This window comes from Papaver somniferum, chromosome 5, assembly GCF_003573695.1.
Source record: "Papaver somniferum cultivar HN1 chromosome 5, ASM357369v1, whole genome shotgun sequence".
In the NCBI taxonomy this organism is placed as follows: Eukaryota; Viridiplantae; Streptophyta; class Magnoliopsida; order Ranunculales; family Papaveraceae; genus Papaver; species Papaver somniferum.
The window spans coordinates 39,798,746-39,821,531 of record NC_039362.1 but is presented as its reverse complement, the minus strand read 5'-3'; the positions used below and the strand labels follow the sequence as shown (position 1 = coordinate 39,821,531).

The window sequence follows — 22,786 nt, the reverse complement described above, 5'->3', positions numbered from 1 at the left end:
AATGTCGCCTTATCGGCTTGTTTATGGCAAGGCATGTCATTACCTGTTGAGTTAGAACATAGAGCTTATTGGGCTGTTAAGCAGCTAAATTTTTCACTCGACAAGGCAGGAGCCCATAGGAAACTCCAGCTCAATGAGTTGGAAGAGATTCGTAGAGATGCGTATGATAGTGCGAAGGAGTATAAGAACAAAATGAAACTTGTGCATGATAGAATATTCTAAGAGACATTTTCTCCAGGTCAAAAAGTTCTTCTGTATGATACCCGCTTACATCTTTTCCCTGGGAAGTTGCGTTCTCGGTGGACGGGTCCTTTTATTGTTCGCACTGTTTTTCCTCATGGAGCTGTTGAATTAAGTCACCGGATGGTAGTAGTTCTTCGAAGGTTAACGGTCAGAGATTGAAACCCTTTTTAGAGCCCTTTCCTACAGGTGATGTTGAGGAGGTCCCTCTGGAGGACCCTGTTTACCCTTGATTGACCATCGAGGCGGATTGTATGTTGTATATTAGTTTTTGATTTTCTTCACCCAGGTACTATCTTTCCAACTTCTCCTCGTGTTATGTTTACTTTTGCTGGTACTGCTCTTTCATTAGAAACATTGAGGACAATGTTAGATTTAAGTTTGGGGGTGGGGAAGAAACTTTTTGTTAGTTTTAAGTTGCAATAAATAAACTCCAGAGCCTAGAAATTTACGCCTATTAAGGATAGCACTAACCAATCTAAGTGGATGGAAACATTTTTGTTTTAGGAGTTGAGGAACCAATCTGACTAGATGGAAACATCTATAGAGTCTATTCATAAAAGCACAGAGCTCAGGTGTTAGAAATAACATGATAGTTTCGCCATATCTCGTCGAGTCCTTTTCACTTTCTATTTTCAGTTTTCTTTTATTTCAAGTGATTTGGTGGGGCACACGATTCAAGTTGTTACCTTTGCTAGGGTGAAATAGAGTGACTGAGTTACCTTTTCAAAAAAAAAAAAAAAGACCAGACCAGTAGACCAATCGGAATAAATACTAACACTTGGATAGCAATATGTGTGTGTTCTCCCTGTCTCCGTCGCCTAAACAAGCGTGGAATGCAGGATCCACGGGAATTACCATGTAATCTGCTGACAAGAAACATGCGCTTGGGTCCACAAGGTCCAATCATGTTGTTAGTTCTTAAATAAATGTGTGTTTAATAAAGTCGACCACTGGTACCCTTGTATATGCCAGTTGTGTTGACCTAGAGTTAGGATTATTGACCACTGGTTCCCTTGTATATGCCAGTGTGTTAATATTAGTCAGACCGGTATCTCAGTCATTTAGGTTCGGTTCACCTTGGCAGAGGCCTTCAGACAGATATGGGAAACACCGTTCACTTTTCAACCATCTACATTTTTATTTTTCCATCTACTTAATCTTTTCATGTGATTAGTCTGACTCCGAGTATGATGTCCATCGTGAAACTATCTTAGTAGAGCTCTGTCACTTATATGAATTTTAGTATGCTTGAGTGAAAACTCGTGTACAGTAATTGGAATTTCGCATCAGGGTACTTCCTCTTATAATTAATAAGTATGCCAACCAAGGAGGTTATTTAGTGCTTTCCAAGATTTTGCGTAGATAGTTAGGGTCTGGAGTAAAGGTTTTGTGGGTACACCTCTGGTAAACCCTCCGGAGACAACACTCCGCCACTAGGGCCACCTAGGGGTTCAAATGATTTTCCTTTCTAGAATAAATTTTCTCGAGGACTAGCAAATAATAAGTTTGGGGGTATTTGATAGACGCATTTATGTGTCTATTTTCATCTCTTTTGTGTATTTTGTTAGTACTCGTTTTCGTCCTTATTATGGTGTTTTGTGTGTTTGTAGGTATTTTCTTGGAAATAAATAATTTTGGAAAAATCGGCTCGAAAAATTATGCGGAGCATCCCCGGAGGACATTTGTTATTCGGACTCTCTGCTTTGGATAAGGGGCACCCACTTGATAAGGGGTGACCACTTGCTATTCGCACCCCCTGAACTGGATAGGGGGAGGTCATCTTCTTTGTTTGAATTTGGTTTTGGCGGGAATACTTAATGCAGACGCTGTTGATTTTGGGTCGGATTGTTGGAGGGATTTCAGCGAGATACAATCGCTAAAAACGGTTGGGCTGGGCCTGAATACACTAGACAGGGTATATGCAAGCGATTTGATCGAGTAACTTGGGCCAGAAATCCGAGTTCGGAAGTAAACAGGGGACCGAGATATTTTAGAAGATTATGTTAATTACGGAAGCTGTGTGAAGATTGGGAGAAGATATTTGGGAAGATATTCTCTCATGATATTATACGAACAATTTAAGACAATCCAGAGACGCGTAGAAGAGTTAAACAGGGAAGAAAATCTCATATCCTGCATGAAATACAAAGAAAATATTCCCGACGTTAATGGAGATTTCTGGGAGTTATTGTGAAGATTTGAAGGCATTAAACAGTATATAAAGGCTCTTTGGGTCAGCTAGCGAATTTTAGAGAGAATTGGGAGAGGTTTAGATCACTACAGAGCAAGAAAATTGAAGTTGCAGAGATTCTGGTTCTGCTGCTGCTGCTGCTCGAGGAGGAAGAAGAAGAGGAAGAACAGACTACCAAAGGAAGTCGTTTACCAACAAAGACAACGACTGTCGTTCGTGGGTCATAGTTTTCACCACTATCTACAACAACATTTGAAAATACATCAATTACTAATGTGTAACCATGCCAATTATACATTAATACAAGTACAAAGTCAATATTCGACTTTGAAAACAGTCAATGGTTCCAAATGCAGATATAACACTTTTTAGGATATGAAAGAAGCCTTCCCAACTTAGATTCAAATTTTTGAGTTTCGAAACAAAAATTATTAATTTTCTTTTAGCACAAAATGATAATCTATTTAAATGATGATTGAACTGCATTTGTAATTTGGAATGCAATCGACAAGTAACTTTTATTCAAACCTGGAATTTCTATGTGTTCCCACTTGGGACATTAGGTTTTCAAGTTTGTTGGTATTATTTGCAACAAATATGAATGGATGGTTATCTCAATTACCATCCAGTTTGGATATCTTAACCACAAAAAAAAAAAAAATACTTGTTATTGTATACATGTCGGTGTACATCCATGTGTGGACATCCTAATCACCATTTAACAAGAAACCGATCCTCTTAATGCTAATAATATCGATCAAAGATTCGAATTCAGTTTGAGAAATATTAGAGTTCCTCCAAGTTTTCCACACTCGGCTCTTAGTAGTCTCACAAGAAAAAAAAATCTAACCAACACCAAAACAACTCATAGCCCCGTGTCGCATATCCTAGTGTGTGTGTATATATACCAAAACAAAATTGTTTCCTAACTTGACCTAACCTCCTTTATATACCTCCCCCTTGTTTGACTAAGGGACGCCTAACTGTTGGGCCGTAAGGAGTGACCAGCCCAACAATTTTGACATCTGAGATATCCCGACGGACCGAGACCAATATACGATATTCACTACAGTGGTCCGGATGTAAAAGAAAAAGATGACTTGAATGCCAGTGGTCCGGATGTAAAAGAAAAAGATGACTTGGATGCGATACTGTACTCTTATACTGCCTGAGAGCAATCACAGTCATAGACGGGACTAAATACTAAAAACCATACCAAAAGCTAAAAAAAATAGTTTTTTTTGAGCTGAAGCGCAGTGGTGGAAGACTAAAATTTAGTCTGGCGAATAATATAACAATGTCTGATAAAGAGCGGACGTATAATGAACGTATGAAAGTTAAGCGTTGATATAGTGTACGCATGTATGGGGCGCATGTATTGTCTATGCTCGATGCGGAACGCACTTATAATGCTTAAAAATAACGCCCAAACAACAAGCGGACATATAATGTACGTCTCCTCAAGTGTACATATACTAATATAATAGCTCTCCATTTGGGCGCAAACTATATCAACGCCTAATGCGATGCGCAGGTATAACTATTGTTTTCTCTTGCGGAGTTTATAATAGCGCCCCACACATACGTTGTTTTCATTAACGTTCCACACTCGGACGCTCACTATCCTCACGCCTAAATCTATACGCTCACTATACCCACGCCTACCTTCACATGTTCACTATACGTACGCCCCGCTATATTTGGGTTTGGTCTGGGTTGACGACCACTTTTAGTCTCAAATCCTAGAAATCCATACCAAATATAACTATAGTCCGTCCCATTGTGCTTCACTTTCGGACCAAATTTGGGTATAGTCCCCTAATTTGGTCGTGTGGTTGCTCTGAGAAAGTTTAAATGTAATCCATAGGCGTTAAGACTTGAGAGATCACATAAGAGTGGTACAATTGACCTTAGTTTTTATTAGCCATGTGCAGCCTCTGGTGTTTTTCAACCATGTGTAGATTTGTAGTATGGGTCCAGGTCCCATTCCCAGACCACAAACTTTAGCAGGGAGAATTGTTTTTGTTTTCCTTTTCTGAATTATTTAATTTATTATCAAAGATTTCTTGATGGGATTGACTGACAAAATCTAGCAACCACTATTTAGAGACAAGAAGCAGCAGCAGAAGAAGAAACCAACAACAACCTCTCTCACTCACTCACTCTGTTTCAGTCTTTCTGTCTCCCTCTCCTTACAAACTTTTCTCTTCAATTCCCATTCAAACACATAAACAAAAGGAAGAACAAAGGAATAGCTTAACCTGCACCAAGAAGAAGATGGATTACTGGGCACCTTCTCTTGATATTGATGATGAATTTGAGAAACTTGCTATCAGAATGAACCCACCAAGGTTAATATCTATCTAATCATATTTCCTTATGTTTTCTTCAAAATGATTAATTTTGTGTTAAAAGGCTTTTGTTCTTGTGTGTTTTGCAGGGTTACTGTTGATAATACTTCAAGCAGAAACACTACTTTGATTAAGGTAACCAATACAAATAACCAGACACTTTTTTCTATTGAGAATTTTCGCATTAGTATCCAGAAAATTTGCGTCATGCTTGACTGCAGTATGTCTGTAATTTGAGAAAATTCTCATTTTCTTTTGGTTTTGTCAGGTGGATAGTGCGAATAAACATGGAAGTTTGTTAGAGGTTGTACAAGCTCTAACTGATTTGAATCTTACTATTAAAAGAGCATATATTTCTTCCGATGGTGAATGGTTTATGGATGGTAAGTTCTTAATTCTAATGGTGTTTGTACAGAAAATTGATTACGACTTTTTCAATAAATGTGTTACTTATTTTCTGTGTTTTCTAGTATTCCATGTAACTGACCAAGATGGCAATAAGCTGTCTGATGGAGAAGTCTCAGATCGGATTCAACAGTCACTTGGATCAAGAGTGCTCAGTCTTTGGACCTTGAGAAGGTCGGTCGGTGTTCAAGCAGCGGCCGAGCATACAACAATTGAATTAACTGGAAAAGACCGACCTGGTCTACTCTCAGAGATATTTGCTGTTCTTACAGACCTCAGGTGCAATGTAGTAGCTTCTGAGGTATGGACTCACAATTCAAGAATGGCATCTGTTGTATATATAACTGATGAAGTGACCGGGGGACCAATTGACGACCCCGACCGCCTCACTAAGATCAAACTTCTACTTCGGTACGTGCTCAAAGGGATTAAAGATAAACAAAGTGCAAAAACTGCTGTTTCAGTAGGTGATACTCATACCGGTAGAAGGTTGCATCAGATGATGTACGCTGATCGCGACTATGACAGGGATAGTATTGATGAAGATATTGCAAGTGATGAAAACAAACCCTTAGTGACTGTTGCCAATTGTTCAGATAAGGATTACACTGTTGTTAACTTGAGGTGTCCAGACCGGCCCAAGCTGCTCTTTGACACTGTTTGCACATTAACGGACATGCAGTATGTGGTATTCCACGCAACTATAATGGCTGAAGAGCCAGAGGCTTATCAGGTTTGTCCTCCCAAACCTAATGCATATCTGTGTTGCCAGTCTTTGTTTTTCTCCTTTATGAACGAGATACTGATTTATATTTACATTGTTTTTGTGCTAATAGGAATTCTACATCAGGCATATAGATGGGTGTACAATTAGTTCTGAAGCCGAGAGACAACGAGTGATCCATTGCTTAGAGGCTGCCGTTCAAAGGCGAACATCAGAGGTATGTATAGCCGTAAAAGAATCTTCTCTACTTACTAGATCTTCGGGTTTGCGCAGAATTACAATCCGGTTCCAATGGATGCTAACTCTTTTCCTGTTACATTTATATGATTTCAGGGAATAAGACTTGAACTATGCGGTGAGGACCGGGTGGGGCTGTTATCGGATGTAACACGCATATTCAGAGAAAATGGGTTATCAGTTTCAAGGGCTGAGGTTACGACGAGGGGTTCTCAAGCTGTTAACATGTTCTATGTTACTGATGCATCAGGGAATGTGGTCAACAGTGAAACAATTGAGGCAGTTAGGTGCGAGATTGGCCAGTCGATTATACGCGTCAAAGAGGATAGGCTTTCGAAATCACCTCCCCAAGAACAAGGGAGATTCTCACTTGGTAATCTCTTTTGGTCAAGATAAAGCCAAAACCAAACATTAGCTAGAACACTCTCAGGATTACTGAATGTAAATGTTTTTACGGTTAGCTCTTTCGCATAAATGTAACGTCCATGTCTAATTCCTGCACGTAAATAGATTTTTTCTCTTACTATTCATTTCGAAGGCAGGAGGAAAATTTCATTGTAGATATTGTATATAACTAAATTTGGGTTGAAGAAACAACTGAACATTTTTAGCAAAAACAGTTAAAATGTGACACAAGTGGGGAAACGTTTTTGGATGGTTAAAATGATTCTAAAGGAGTTAGATTCTACAACGACTATTCTGAGATCTCGACAGTAGGATGATTAGATTTTGTGATTGATAAAAGTTTGAAGAAGATTCGTGGGTGTAAAGTCCAATTTGTTAGGAGATATTTCACTTGATTCTTTCTTTGTTTATTCATACTTTTTTGACAAGAATCAGTGTGCTTTTCAAAACCCCAGAATTTTCATCTTTTCTTTATTTATGTATGGTGGTGTGTCTCTTGGAAACCTTGAAAGGTTAAGTAAGGCTACCGACAAGGTAAACAAGTCATGGCGCAGAGTCACGAGAGGATGTGATCAGGCATGTGAGCTGAGCTGACTTCGGTTAGTAATAAAAAAAATAAAGATGCAGTGAATTAGATTAGTGGTAATAGTGGTGATGGTGATGGGTCTCATGACCCTAGTTAGTAAGTTCGTGAATGATTCGCGAATCATTCGCGAATTTTTGCGTATCACGAATTTTACCGTCTTATTCGTGTACGTTTGCAACTCCGAATCCAAGTCGCGTATTATATGGCATTCCCGGATTATTCGCGAACCGTTCACGAATTTTACGTATCCCGAATAATACGTCCGCATAATTCGCCATAAATTCTTTAGCTTTTACTTTTCAAAGACTCCATTTTTTGGGCTTTACTGCCACCCGAGCATACACGGCCGAATATTAGACGTGTTGTAATTTTTATGAAACAAAAACGACTGAAGAGATTTGAAGGTGAAGGTGAGAGAGATCTCAAGCTCACTAACCAAGCATCTAAACCACCATACGACGTCCTCTTGGATAACTAATGTTGTATATATTATTAATATCATCATATTAAGTTTATTTTTCTTTAAATAACTCACACATATGCATAAAAATTGGTCTATGACCTTATAAATACAAATTATTTGTTATATATAGATACCGAATTTTCAGAGCCGAACTCACATTTATAAACCGAATTATACACGTACGTATGCCGTTCCGAATTACTGACGAATCACGTCCCGTTGACCGAATTTTGGACCGAATCTGGATTTTACAAAACCGTATAATACTCGTACGTTTGCCGTTACGTACGTTTGCCGAATCCCGAATTGCTAACTAGGCTCATGACACACTGCTTCTTTGTCCGAAGCTGTTTCATGTGGCAATTTTTACAACGCGCTATGCTGGTGGACCACAGCGGCTAAAACAACTCGCACTAAGCATCGCAAAAGTTGACATCAAGCGTTTTCTTTCTTTGTCTTGTCTTGCAACTAGTTATGTGATAGGTAAACACGAATAATACACACGATTGTTAAAGGCCGTACTGGTTCTGCCAGGAATGGTAGCCTGGTATCAATCTAGACACTAAGTGGTATGATTATGTTGTTTTATGTGGATTGGTACCGGTTCTTTTAGTATTGGCCATTCTTTTTTCCTTGGAAATCAAGAAAATGTGTGATCCTAGTAACTACCTTGTTTAGAAAAATAAAATAAAAGTATTTAGTGATCCAAAGTCTACCATCTAAATGAACTTTTTAGTCTTGAGATTTTGTAATCCCCACGAAGAATGCAATAAACTTTTTAGTTTGGTGTGATGTACATGGAAAACTTAACTCCTCAGATATGCTTCAACACAGAGGAATTAATATTTACAGGTCTTGCATTCTTTGTGGGGATTACAGAATCTCAAGATCATATTCTCCTTCAATGTAAGGTAGGTCACAAAATTTGGTCTGCAATCACTCCTGACAAGCATTGCATGGGTCTTTCCAGCAACCATGTTTACTTTTGCTCATTCCTTGTCATTAAACTCTAAACAATGTTCAAACAGATTTGTGTGGGATCTGATTCCAACTGTTGTAATTTGGGTGTTGTGGAGAGAAAGGAATTGCCAGACTTTTCAAAAAAATTATTGTTTCAAAACTAATATGGATCTTACAACTAATGTTATAACCTTGGTGTTGACTTGGGTTGCAACTAGCGGGAAGAAAGTGCATGTAATTTTTTTTATTCAGTAACCAATTGGGACTCTGTTTTGAGCTGATTTTCTTTTTCTTCATGCTTTTTCTTTTGTCTACCTTTGGTAGACTGTTGTATATTCTCTTACTCTTACAAAATTCTCTCTTCTCATAAAAATAAAATCCATAAAATAAAATTCTTCGTAACTCAAGATTTGCCTTGTGATTCAAAACATGTCATTTCTCCTAGTTTTTATAGTGATATGAAAATTTATGGAGACCTAGAAACCACAATTTTTTTCTTCCTATAGACAATCTTTAGGATCTAATAGAGAAAGTGTATGTTAAATGAAAATATTAATAACTCATATGATCTACATTAATTATATTGATAAAATGATACGATTCAGAAATGAAGTAAAAGAATTACATGCAGATTGTGTTAAAGATGAAATTACCATCTGGTGGAAAACCCCCGGGAACTAGTCCACAGTGTTAATCCACTAAAAAAAATTACATTGATCAACCTGTTTATGGAATACAACTGATTTTAATCAAATTATCACGTTTGAATGATGTCTCGGCGCCTATAGTCTCTTCCGGACAAAATGCATAAATCACCTTATACCTATCTGACGATATCTAAACATCGATCCCATGTTTGTCGAGAAGGGTAAAAACCCCAGAGGCATCCAAGCATCTTATTCGCAACTAGGAATTATTAGACATACAAGCGTACAATTTACCTTACATGAATAACAATCACAATGATATAATAACTAGAAAACTTGTGATGTTATTTCTCAAGGCTCTCATATCCGATGCTTGTTACAGAGCTCCTTGAATTCACACATTTAGGTCTTAGCTCAACAAATGATCTCAGGGTTCTGCAAGTTGCTTATTTTAAATATACGGCTTGGGTCCTCAATAGGGTGTGAAAAAGATGGGGGTACCAATTAAGCCGTCAAATTTTAATTCAGAAACTTGTATGGACGAACTTGTCACAATTAGCAGTACAGATCAAGAATAAAGATTTGATGCATTATATGAAGACATGTTAAACTTGGACGATCTCAGAAATCAATATCCAAGCAATAACATAGTATGTACCTGAACTGTTACAGTACCGAATTCCAACAAGAACGAGTCTTGTAATATTTATTTCAAGATGAAAATTCTCAAAAATAAATCTTGTAGGTTGTATACAGCCTTTTATGCTTAATAAATGTCTAGGTCATTTAACGTACTACTTGTGATATTTCTATTATAAAGATAAACAATATAATGCAGAAAAAATAATACAAGACACCATAAAATTTGGCCGAATCAACCCTACGACCAATTCATCTTTAGTTTGCTCCTTTATGTCTCGTAGATCTCACAAGACCCTATATAACACGATTCCCCTAGCCGATGTCCTTTACAGGCCTATGAGTTTCTTCAACCTAAGTGAAGACTTTTAAGACTATTTTATCTCTAACAGAAAGCATATTTGATTTCCTTGAGAAAGATATTCAATCAAGGTATGAAAATCTATATTCTTATGAGGGATCTTCAAGATAATAAGATATCAAGCAAACTCAAGATTATGATGAACTTATTCTCTTCAAAACTTATAAAGAAGCCTAATCACTTCTATCTCACAAGAACAATCCAAACAGATCTAACCATAACTGATTTAGATATCTATCTCGTGGAATTAAAAAGTCTGAGACGAATAGTACTTTGTGATTTCTATCTATTTCGTTTCTGATCTATAGTTCAGAAACTAAAATATCAATAAGAAAAAGATATAGATAACAAGAACTATCATGTAAAATATAGTTTGACCGGGCTTCACGTATCCCATAGTGAAGTCTTTTAAAGTCGTCACCTGATACAGTTTCAACAAAGGAAACCTAGGTTTTAGAGGACGACTCTAGCCGCAACCAGGACACAAAAGTGCCAGGATTTCGATTCTAGTGTGAAGGGAGTCCTCTATTTATATTGATAAATAATGCTAAACAAAGCAGGTTTGTGAACTAGTTTCCATGTTTACTAATTGATTTATAATCAAGCAAGCTAAACTTATCCATATAGATTGTGCATGAAATCATGTGAGAAGTTTGCTTTGAATTGCAAAGAAGATGTGTGCAATTTTAGTACACCGAATGGTCTACTAGAGAGCTACGGTTAAGTAATTCTGGAACCGATAAGCATAAGTAGATAATATATCACAAGAGTGAATAAATTCGTGAACTTTCAAAACGGTTTGTGAACTTAATGTCGTTTGGTAACTCAAGAACCTTTTGAATTTAGCAAGTGCGCGAACTTTAAAAACAGTTTGTGTACTTGGAAACAAGAGTTGTATAAGAAACATCTAAAATCAACTAGTTCGCGAAATGTATGAATCAGTTCGTATACATATGCATTAAATAGTATAATCTCAAAATCACACAGTTCGCAAACTGAGCAAATCGGCTCGTGTATCAGAGTTAATTGAGATTTTAAAAATAAAGTCTTTTGTACTAATAAGTTCAAGTTTGTGAACTGGTAAAATAATTTGTGAACTTTAAGAACTACTCCTTATATTTTGCATTATTCTTTGTAATGTTAATCATTATGCTAAAGTCATATGAATTGTCTCAGTAGATAGAATGGTAGATAATATGAGTAAATAAGATAGTCAGTCTTCACATACCTTTGTTGATGAAGTTTTTATTGACGTTGTCGTTCTTCAGTCTTCAATCTTCAAGGTCGATTGGTGAATTCTGATACTCCTTTGTTCCTAGTCCGAGACTGGTTTTAGTAGACTATAACTCAAGAAATAATCTTGAGCAACTAAAATTCACAACAAACTTGACATACCAAAACTTGTGAGTTTAACCGACCAATGTTCTAACAGAGTATAATATTTGTCGTAATGAAGAGTAGTTACTTTTCTCTTTTCCTGGATTGCAATATCATGTGTGTTGGTACAAAACTTTAAGCCTTTAAAATTCTTGTAATTTTACTTGGTGACCAAGTATTATCGCACTCTAACCATAACAACAAGATCTTCGTTCCTTATGTAAACTACTTAAATAAGTCTTAATTATTGTGCCTCAACAAGTAATGTCGTAACTTAATCCTCGAGTATGCACTTGCTAAATAAGCCCTCAACATGTCTAAACAATGGTTGAAGTTATGTGGTAATTGTACTTTAAACATATATACAAGAAAATGCTAAAATCATTCCACAAATATAATAATGTATAAGAACGTGTTTCTCAGCCGGTTTCAAAACTTATTATAAATTTGTTTTGAGACCACCTTTTTACTTAGTGAATATTGTCATCATGCAACCATTATATACATATTAGCAAGTTTATATATTTATTAATTTTTGTAATCATAAAGGTAATTGCGTAATAGTTTTTTGGTTTTGAAACCATTATTTTTTTGAAACCAAGGTTGTTTCTAACTTAAGTTATCTAATCTCAAAACCCGATTGCGAGATTTGTACGTCTTTTTGACACATTTCTTGCAGAACCTTTGCATACTATAATTGTATCATCTATTTATTTATGTAGCATGCTCAGCCCATTTAAGTATATTTGAGTATAAAACTACTTAGATTTTTCACAACGTATGTCTTAAGACTCTTAATCGATTCACCTTAAGATTTATATATTTTTGTTCAAATATCTCACTAGGGCATTCCGGTGGTTTGGGTTTTCTGGGTTGGCTTATTGTGTTTTAAATCCTCAATCTTCTGCTTACATTGCTTGCAATCAGAGACGAAAATATGTTTCAAACATATTGACTATAAAATCTAAACTTTAAAAAGTAGACTTACAGTAATTTAATTGTTTTATCATCCAAACTTTGACACCCTTCCAAGCTTGGCGTAACAAACGCCCATAAGGTTCAATTGGGCCATGCCTTGACACCAAAATCATCTTCGATATTTTGCGATCGAACTTTCATCGTGATCCTAAATCTCCAATTGTGACCCAAAATACATGTCATGACTCAAAATATTCCTTGTGACCCAAAGTTTACGAATCTAAACTAAAATCTGGTCATCATAGCTCGAAACACACAAGTTAAACTGTAATCCAAATTGTTTTTATGGTCGAATTTTGTCTCGTGGCCCAAAACCTGCACTATATTGAAAATTTTCTTGATTTAGTGAAATCTCCCAACGACCATAAATCTGATGTTTGATCTAAAATTTCCCATGACCCAAGACGTTCATCGTGATCCAAAACTGTAGCGAAACCTAAATTATATTCTAGTAGTATAAATATGCATCAAGATTAAAAGAAAGAAAAAAAAAAACGATGTACTTAAAAATATCTAATATAAACCAATACGCCCAGGTTGGTCGATGGACGCATGCTTTGGCATACAAAATATGGGTATTCTTAATCCATAATTTTTTATTCTCCACCTGCTTTGTTCCTGTGTGTGAAGCTTCAATAAGTTCATGAATAGATTTTTCGTCACCAAGGTACCTAGGAAGGTTGAGAACTTGTAACCAAAATGGTGCGTACTCAAAACAACTTTCTGGGTGTTAAAAAAAGGTTCCAGTCTTCAAACATCACCACCTGGTTTCCTGCAATCCATGACTGGTTCTGTAGGATAAACTCCTTATCTCTCTGGTGTTGTAGGGATATTTGGTAAACATGCAAGGTTGAGCTAGTCTCCAAGTGAAGGAATCTTAAAGGAAAAAACCTGCTTGTAAGGGCCTTTTTCAGTAAACCATAATCAACATTTCCTCCCATAACTTTGAGTGAAATAGAGTGTTCATTGTGGGTTTGCATAAGATTCTGCATTCTTTGTGTAAGCTGAAAAATCGAAGTGGTTAGGTCTTTTTTTCATATGTTGAAAAGTTGATTAATTTTTGATTGAAGTTGGGTCTTTTGACGTAACTGTTTGATTTTTCTTTTTTGGGTGATTATTGTGATGTGGATGCTTTTAGTAAAGGGTTTGAAAGGTGTGATCTTTCTATGGAAAGGTAGTATCTCGGAAGGTGGTTGAGTTATTGGAGAAGAAGGTATGAGAGGATTCTGCAGAAAAGGATTTCTTAATATTCTCTTATTTGGTGTTAACAGAATTCGAAGGTTTTGTTTGTAAAGTGGTGGGTTTTTCCTGGTTTTTTGATTTCCCACACAGCTTTTTGGAATTTGTTGTGTGTATCGAAGGTTTGAGACATCTTTGACAGTAGGTGGTGTAGCCATATTGGTTGGTGATGGTGGCGAGTGAGCTTCCATTGGATGAGATGGGGGTGCAACAGAGCAGGTGGAGAATAAAAAAGCTTCAGGGATGCAGACACAAATTTGTTATGGTGAAGTAAACAAGCAAACTCCAATTGTACTTCCCGAGTTTGGACAAATTGAGATAATTAAGGGAAGAACGTAAAATTGATTGGAAGTTCGATCTTCAATCCATGCATCATATATGTGTTGATTTACAAGCCAAATTTTCTTGACCTTAGTCAATGCCAGACGGCTCGAAAGCGAGTGTATTTACACAATCTGTGTTGAGCTCATTTGTACTTCTATGACTTGCTTAGGCTTCAACCTAGTGGGAAAGTAGATCCGGTAATTTATATATTCATTTAATCGGGTGGATATCTATCTAATTAATGGCGTGGAGTCTATGGACCTCCCAATCTAGTAACATTTTACGTGCTCATCTAAAATGGTAACTTTTGGATTGTATTTCTATATGGAAGGGTGCATAACTTAAGAACATTGACATGAGCAAGGTGAACTTCTAAGATACAACTGGCGTTGATGGAAGTTACGCCCCTTCACCAGGCATTGATGGAAATTATATCTCCGCCCCACAACAGGCGCTAATGTACTCCCAACTGAAATCCTGGTTTAATCACCCGTCCGGGTATCAGACGTAGATTAAATCTACGCTCTGTTTCAAGCGCACATTAAAAGTACGCTTGACCAAATTTCGTTCCGCCACCGTAACGTGCAACCACGGACTAAACCAATTTTTTTAAGTCTTTAGTTTAGTTTTAGTCTTTAGTTTGATCGCATGATTGTAGACGCTCTAAATAATGTAAAAAAAAGATATTACACTACCCAATATATACATATATCATAATTAATTAATAAATGTAAAATGGATTAAAAGAACTTAAATAGATTTCTTGTTGGCCGTAGTTATATGGATTTGTCCTCCTAGAGTTTCAGAAGATTAATTCAGTTCATTTTTTGGTAATTTATTCTTCTGAAAATGCCTTACATATTTCTACAAAAAATTATTCCATTTTGATAAACCACATCACAATCAACAAATTTTAATTTCAACAGTTGATTTTCAAAATGGAAGATGGTGTTATACGTCTCGAATTCTGATATCTTTAGCATGAACTTAGATCACTACAAGAGCAAAATATTACCAAAATATTAATTCAAATTCATCATCGTTCAAGCTCTGGAAAAAAATTGGTGTCAAAATTGTGAGTTGAGAATAACTGTAAATGGATCTTCCTTAAATTTTTTTGAAATTTATAATTTTTATACTCAGGAATACACACATTCTAAGGTCATTTTCTACTAGCGATATTTATCTTCTTCTTTTTTTGATGAAAAAAATCAAGGCTTATGGAGTAGGGAATGCGCCTTAAACTCAAATTCCTAGATAAAGCAAGACGGGAAATGATTTCCTATGCAATTTCCTCTTCAGGGTTTGTTTCCCAGTTACCTTTGTTTCTTTTACAAAGTACATTATTCCCTGTTGGGAATATCATTTTTTTTCTTTTAGAAAGTTTTATCTGTCGTGAGTCGTGACACTATCGGGATACAATTTTCCAAATCCGATACTGGTTTTCCTTCTTTACCATAGGACTTGACATTCACGTTCTACTTCACACACTGATTTTCTTGATTGGTTTTCTGAATTGGCTTATCGTGCTGTAAATCATCAATCTTCTGCTTACGTTGCTTGGAATCAGAGACGAGAATATGTTTCAAACATATTGAGTATAAAACCTAAACTCTAAAAAGTGGACTTACAATAATTTAATTGTTTTATCATCCAAAAACTTTGACAACTTTCCAAGCTTGACTTAATAAACGCCCAGAAGGTTCAATTGGGCCATGCCTTAACACCAAAATCATCTTCGAGCTTTTGTGATCCAACTTTCATCTTGATCCTAAATCTCCAATTGAGACCCAAAACACGTGTAATGGCTCAAAATCTGCCTTGTAACTCAAAATGTTCCCTGTGACCCAAGATTTATGAATCTGGACTAAAATATGGTTATCACAGCTCGGAATCCACAAGTTCGACCGTAATCCAAATTGTTTTACAATCAAATTTTTTCGTGGCCCAAAACCTGCACTGTATTGAAAATTTTCTTGATTAAGTGAAATCTCCCAACGACCTTAAGTCTGTTGTTTGATCTAAATTTTTCCCTTGACCCAGAACGTTCATCCTGATCCAAAACTGTACCGAACCCAAATCATATTCCTGTAGTATAAGTATGCATCAAGATAAAAAAAAAAAAAAAGTGATGTACTTAAAAGTCACTAATATAAACTAACGCGCCCAGCATGATCGATGGACGCATGGTTTGGCATACAAAACTCTAATATAAACCAATACGCCCAGAATGATCGATGGACGCATGCTTTGGCATACAAAATATGGATATTTTTGATCCATCATTTTCAATAGAAATCTACAGTGAATTATTTAAGAAAAAATGATTGATTTATAAATGGAAATACAATATTATGACAGTTTATTTTTTTAAATTATGTTGAAAATAAAGTAAAAGTATTAGGTCCTGTTTGGTATAGTTTTCAAAAACAGTTTTCTGTTTTTAAAAACAGAGAAAACAGAAAACAGGAGAAAATGCGTTTGGTAAGGACATTTTCTGAAAATGTTTTCTATCTGTTTTCTGTTTTTAAAAACAAAAAAATGAAAACAACAAATTATTGTTTTCTGTGTTTTCTCTTTTTTTCTTTTCTTTATTCTTTTCTTCTTTTCAGAACAAAGTAAGAGATGGGGAATGACTGCAAGTGAGTCATGGCTAATATCACTATTTCTTAGACGAATCTTTACATTTGATCCGATTTAGTTGGTTTTCCTTGTTTTCAAAAACAGTTTACCAAACAATTTTTAGAAAATGAAAACAAGGAAAAAAGGGTATGTTTTTAAAACAGTGGAAAACTATTTTTGAAAACTGTTTTTCAAAACTGTAACAAACAGGCCCTTACTTTCTTCAAGATGTTTTATTATTCTCAATAATATGTTATAGGAAAATAATATATTATCCAATATTTACATATTTCATAATTAATAAATGTAAAATGAATTAGAAGAACTCAGATAGATTTTTTGGTGCCCGTAGGTATATGGATTTGTCCCCCCTAGTAAAAAAAATAATAAAATAATAATAACCTAGAGATGCCCTACATTTCTATAAAAATTATTGCATTTTGATATACCACATCATAATCAATAAATTTTAATTTCAACAATTGATTTCAAAGTGGTAGATGATGGTGTTATACGTCTCCAAATTTTAGCATGAATGTAGAGCACTACAAGAGCAAAATATAACTAAAATATTAAGTCAAATTCATCATAGTTTAAGCTCCGGAAAAAATTAATTCAAATTCATCACTGTTTAAGCTCTGAAAATGCTAAAAATGTGAGATGAGAATAACTGTAACTGGGTCTTCCCTTGAAGTTTTTTTTTTGAAATCTATAATTTTTATACTCGGGAATACACACATCCTAAGGTCATTTTCTACTAGAGATATGTATTTTTATTTAATAAAAAATTCAAGGCTTATGGAGTAGAGAATGCGCCCTAAAATGAAATTCCTAAAAAGGGAAGACGGGAAATGATTTCCTATGCAATTTCCTATTTATTGGGGCTTAAAGTTTTTGGAATTTGGGGGCTTGACATGCTATGTAACATACTTAGGGGATAAGGGGGACCTAAGTTATTTGAAAAAGTCACACATACCATTAGTATACCTAAAATCAAAACTAAATCAAATTTCAAAACCAAAATTAATTCACCTAACCTTTTTTCTTCTTCTTCTTCTCAAAATCAAACAAAACCTTAATTTTTTTTTATCAAAATCAAACAAAACCTTGAATTTTATTAAGATTTATTCTCAATATGAGAAGATTATCATAGACTTGTTATGATTCTATTGTATATAAATACATTGAACCAAAAATTAGAGATTGAAGATTAGGCGAATGAATCTGTCAAAACACATTTAAATCATCCAAAATGCTACATATTCAAAAACCCACCATTTATTTTGCCTTTAAATTGGTTTAACAGGTAAGATTGAAGAATTTATGGTTTAAGAAAACTGGTTCTGGGCAAATTACGGCTAGGAGTTCTTTACGACCTAGCCATAACTGTGTTGAAACGGTTGGGACTCAAAGAACTCCCAACCGTAAAATATCAAAAACGGTTGGGACTTTTCCAACCGTTAATTGTTCTGTATCTGTAGAATATAAGGAAATTATTCAAAATCGGTTGGGAATTCCCAACCGGAACCGAGGTTCTCAGTCGTTCTACTAGTTTCCCAGCAGTGTAGTTTTTGTCGGTCGGGTTGTAAATTTTTTCTAGCCGTGATGTTTTGTGTCGGTCGGGTTGGATAGTTTTCCCAGCCGTATTGGTATATGTCGGCTGGGTTGGAAAGTGTTCCCAGCCGTCGGTCTACAAACGGATGGGTTTACCAGCCGTAATTGTACGAATGAATGTTTCTTTGGTCTTATATAATTGTGTCATTTTTGGGAACCAAGGAAGGGAAAACCCATACATTTTTCAGTGAAACGAAAAGGAATACATATTTCATATAATAGGTTTTCATTACATTGCAAACATGGGTCTTAATAATAGTGGAAGAAGTCACCGTTGGTACTTTCTTCCACGGCATGATAACAAGCTTGAAGTTCAAGCTTCTTTCCATGAACATCCTCATATTCAGCTTCAGCCATCTCCCACTGAAAAAACAAATAAAACAATTTCTTTTAAATCGGTTTTACATAAAACAATTTTTGATGAACCAATTATCGACAAACTTACTCTTTGTGCACGTGGCATATTGAGATTGTTTTCCTTTACGGCTTCCATTTCGTCTTTGAAAGCATCCAATTGTGGAAAGATCTGCTCGAATCTTTTCTTAATGAGTTTCATCGATCTTCCATTACGATTTTCGTCTAACGCCACAAAAACAATTCGCACACGATTCCAAAAAACCTATGAGGTTTGATCTATGAAAATGAGTGCATCTTCGAAATGCTTTGATACTGTCACCCACGCTCTGAGGGTTGCAACATCTTCTTCAGTGGTGTAGGGAGTCACCATGTTTCTTTCTTTTTTTGCTACAATTGTGAGAGAGATAGAGAGGGAGTGTGTTTTGTGTGAAAATTTTGATTGGAGAAGGGACATTTTATAATAAAAAAATGACCCAACAGATAGTTTTTTCAAAAACTAGTCGTTCCTCAAAAAACGCAACGCATTAACACAATGCAGTTGGAGCATTACGGCCAGGAAATATATAAACTTCTGACCGATATTAGCTATTTACAGCTTGGTAATCTTCACTTCTCGGCCGTTTACTCAAGTTACGACATGGTTTTTCATAGATCCAAGCCGTAAATCTGAACTGTCCCTGAACCTCCCAGCCGTAATGCGTCCCAGCAGTATCATAGAAGGGTTTGCGGTTGGGACGCATTAAAAAGGACTGGGATGTTCTGGGAAAGTTGGAGCATTACGTCCTGGAAACATCAAAAATCAAGACCGTAACTGCATTACGGCTGGGACGCATTAAAAACGGCTGGGAAGTTCTAGGAAAGTTCATATTTACGGCAGGGAAGTGAAGAAATACCAAGCCTCAAATAGCTATTATCGGTCAGAAGTTTATATATTTCCTGGCCGTAATGCTCCAACTGCATTGAGTTAATGCGTTGCGTTTTTTTAGGAACGGCTAGTTTTTGAAAAAACTATCTGTTGGGTCATTTTTTTGCTATAAAATGACCCTTCTCCAATCAAATTTTTCACACAAAACACGCTCCCTCTCTACCTCTCTCTCACAATTATAGCAAAAAAAGGAAGAAACATGGTGACTCCCTACACCACCGAAGAAGATATGGCAATCGTTAGAGCGACGCTCACAGTGAGAAAGCATGACGAAAATCAAGGCATTAACGCGGGTGAAAGTGATGATTCTCAATTAAACCGTATATTTATGGTCTTTGTGACCATAGATGGTATCAAAATGGAAGATCTATGAACCAAATAAAGGATAGGTTCAAGGAGATTTACCAAGAAATGGAATTTTACGGTGCAATTAGCACGGGTGAAGGCGATGAGTTCCGAAATGTCCTTTTTGAATAGAGTGAGTATGTGCAAATGTCTTCTAATCAAGTAAGTTTTGAATAAAATACTAACTTTACTTTGATTTATTTTTTAGGTCGCCTGGGCTGTTGGCCGTTACCAAGTTATTCGTCGAAAAGAATTTGAGCATGAGAAATGTTATTGGATCACAAGAGTGTTTATTGATATTTACAACCAACCTTGACTATTTAAGTGTATTACTCCATGTTTTATGTAATGGTAACATTATTGATGAACGAAAAGTGAAAAATTTGATCGAATGGGACTACAAAATTTACAAAATCAACCAAAGCTACGGATGGGTTTACCAGCCGTGAGTATCTGTAAATATGGGAATCTTAATTAACGGCCAGAATATCCTTCCGTAAATTTTTAAATCCCAACCGAAAAAACCAGCTTCCAAACCGATATATCAATTACGGTTTGGTAACAATGGAAACTCATCCGATATGTTTGTTACGGTTAGGTCGTGGTTTGCTATTCAAACCGTAAATATGAATTTTTAGTTTTTATGATCAAAACGGCTAGGTCGGTCTGCATTAAATCCTGGCCAAAAATACTTGAAAAACATAAAACAAAATGGTGTTTCATTCATGGAATCATAAAAGCATATATATTTCATTACATTGATAAGATAAATCATAACAGTTAAAACCCTTATTCGTATCGGTCAAAATTATAGGTAGTGTTTTCTAAGATGCGATAGCTATCATATTGTTGAAACTCTTTCCCATGAACTGTCTCATATTGGCGGTGAGCCCTCGACCACTATAGAAACAAATACGATATGTTAGATAATGTTACTCAAAATGATTTCTAATGAAACAACTTATTTAAAAACTTATTGTTATCGCACTTGGCATTGTGGGATTGGCTTCCTTTTGGGCTTTCATTTCCTTTTTGAAATCTTCGCATTCTTCAAAGGCTTTCTCGAATCTCTCCTTAACGCTTGCCAAAAATCTTCCATAACGATTTCCGTTTAGTGCAACAAAAACTATGAAAACACGGTTCCAAAAAGACAAAGATGTTTGATCTATGTCAATGTCTAACCGTCGTCCATGCTCTAACAATCGCAAAATCTTCTTCATTGGTGTAGGGAGTCACCATAGTGTTTTTTTCTTATTTTTTTGGATGAGAAATAGATGAGAATCAATATGAGAGCTTATAACTAGGATTTGGGTGAGAAAGAGATGATAGAATCGTCTCCTTTTATAGGGTTTAATGACATAACAGTTATGTTTTTTGAAAACTAGCCGTTTAGTTTAAAAATAGAAGTCAAGCAATGAATTAAATGCGTTGGTTAAGACAGTTCAGGCCTATAAATGGCTGGGTATCCTAGCCGTTTATTGAATTTACGGTTGGTTGTTGAACCGTAACTGATACACAGAAGACTCTGGTTAACTGTTCGGCCAGGAGTTCATACTAACCCAGCCGTTTGTTTGAATTATGGCCAGAAATTTTTACAAACCTAGCCGTGAATGTATATTACGGCCTGGAATCCTTAATCTTCGGACCGTAAATGAAGATTACGGCTGGGACGACAACATTTTCTCAGCCGTAAGCTTTAAATAAACTCAGAAATTTTCCGTTTCAACCGGATTTGAATCAATCAAAATTTCAGATGCGGGTTCATTTGAAATGTTTTCTAAACTAGTTTCAGGATAAGTTTCATCAGTTTTTCTTCAAAGTTTTCAAAAAAGTTTATCAAAATCATCCTTCTTCTTTTTCTAGATCAAAAACAAAATAACAAAAAAAAAAATAATTCTCAAGAGATCAATCACTAAATTAGTATAATACAGTTGCTCATCGTGATTAGTTTACTTAATCATCATAATTATCACTAACCAAATCAAGGTTATATTGGGGATTATACAAAATGGAGGATAAGGGGTTATAAGAACCACTATTTCATGACCCCATTAAGCCCCCCAAAACCCGTCTTCCCTACAATCCCAATAATAGGATTTTTTATAAAGTACACTAAATTTGTGCCCGTGCTACGCACCAGGCATTTTTTTTTACTTTTAACTTGGTGTCCGCAGGGCAATGCATTTTTGATTTGGTGTGCTCGGGGCTTCGCCCCGCCCTATATCGATATATTTTAGATTTGGTGAGCGCGGGGCTTCGCCCGCCCCGTGGCTATGTATTTTAGATATGGTGTGGCGGGGAAAATACATTAAATAGGTGGAGAATATGTGCAAAAAAAAATTCTTTTAACTTGGAGTGCGCGGGGCTTCGCCCTGCCCCGTGGCAATTCATTTTTGATTTGGTGTGCACCGGGCTTCACCCCACCCGTGGAGATGCATTTTTTATTTGGCGTGCGCGGGGCTTCGTCCCGCCCGTGGCGATGTATTTTCTATTTGGTGTGGTGGGGAAAATACATTAAATGAGTGGAGAATATGTGCATATTTTATTTATTTGTTTTTCTTTTGTTTTCGCAGAATACATGTGTATTTTTGCCCCTTTATATATTAATTTGGAAAAAATAGTCCTAATATAATAGTTACTCGATTTCCAAACTGAATTTGGACTTCCAAAAAATTTCAAAACACAATAAGTTAGACTTTCCTTTTAAGTTTGTTTTTTTAAACCAGTCATACGTTGCCAAGTGTCCTCACCTAAGTATTTCCATGTCATGGATTCCAAATTGAATTTGGTTTC

General features: G+C 35.9%; 1 protein-coding gene across 1 annotated transcript; it reads left to right on the top strand.

The window, feature by feature from the left end:
- The first annotated feature begins 4,518 nt into the window (after positions 1–4,518).
- On the top strand, positions 4,519–6,745 carry LOC113281430 (ACT domain-containing protein ACR4-like). Its single transcript, XM_026530159.1, has 7 exons — positions 4,519–4,785; positions 4,875–4,920; positions 5,054–5,168; positions 5,256–5,923; positions 6,027–6,131; positions 6,248–6,521; positions 6,576–6,745. The coding sequence occupies exons 1-7, from the start codon at positions 4,712–4,714 to the stop codon at positions 6,623–6,625; spliced, it is 1,332 nt and encodes a 443-aa protein (XP_026385944.1). The 5' UTR covers positions 4,519–4,711; the 3' UTR covers positions 6,626–6,745.
- Positions 6,746–22,786: the final 16,041 nt, after the last annotated feature.

Bases quoted from the DNA above. Each gene is read 5' to 3' on its own strand.
- LOC113281430 (XM_026530159.1), top strand. From the start codon at position 4,712: ATGGATTACTGGGCACCTTCTCTTGATATTGATGATGAATTTGAGAAA. The intron at 5,169-5,255 runs GTAAGTTCTTAA...TGTGTTTTCTAG, and splicing joins TGGTGAATGGTTTATGGATG to TATTCCATGTAACTGACCAA. The intron at 6,522-6,575 runs TTGGTAATCTCT...TAGCTAGAACAC, and splicing joins AGAACAAGGGAGATTCTCAC to TCTCAGGATTACTGAATGTA.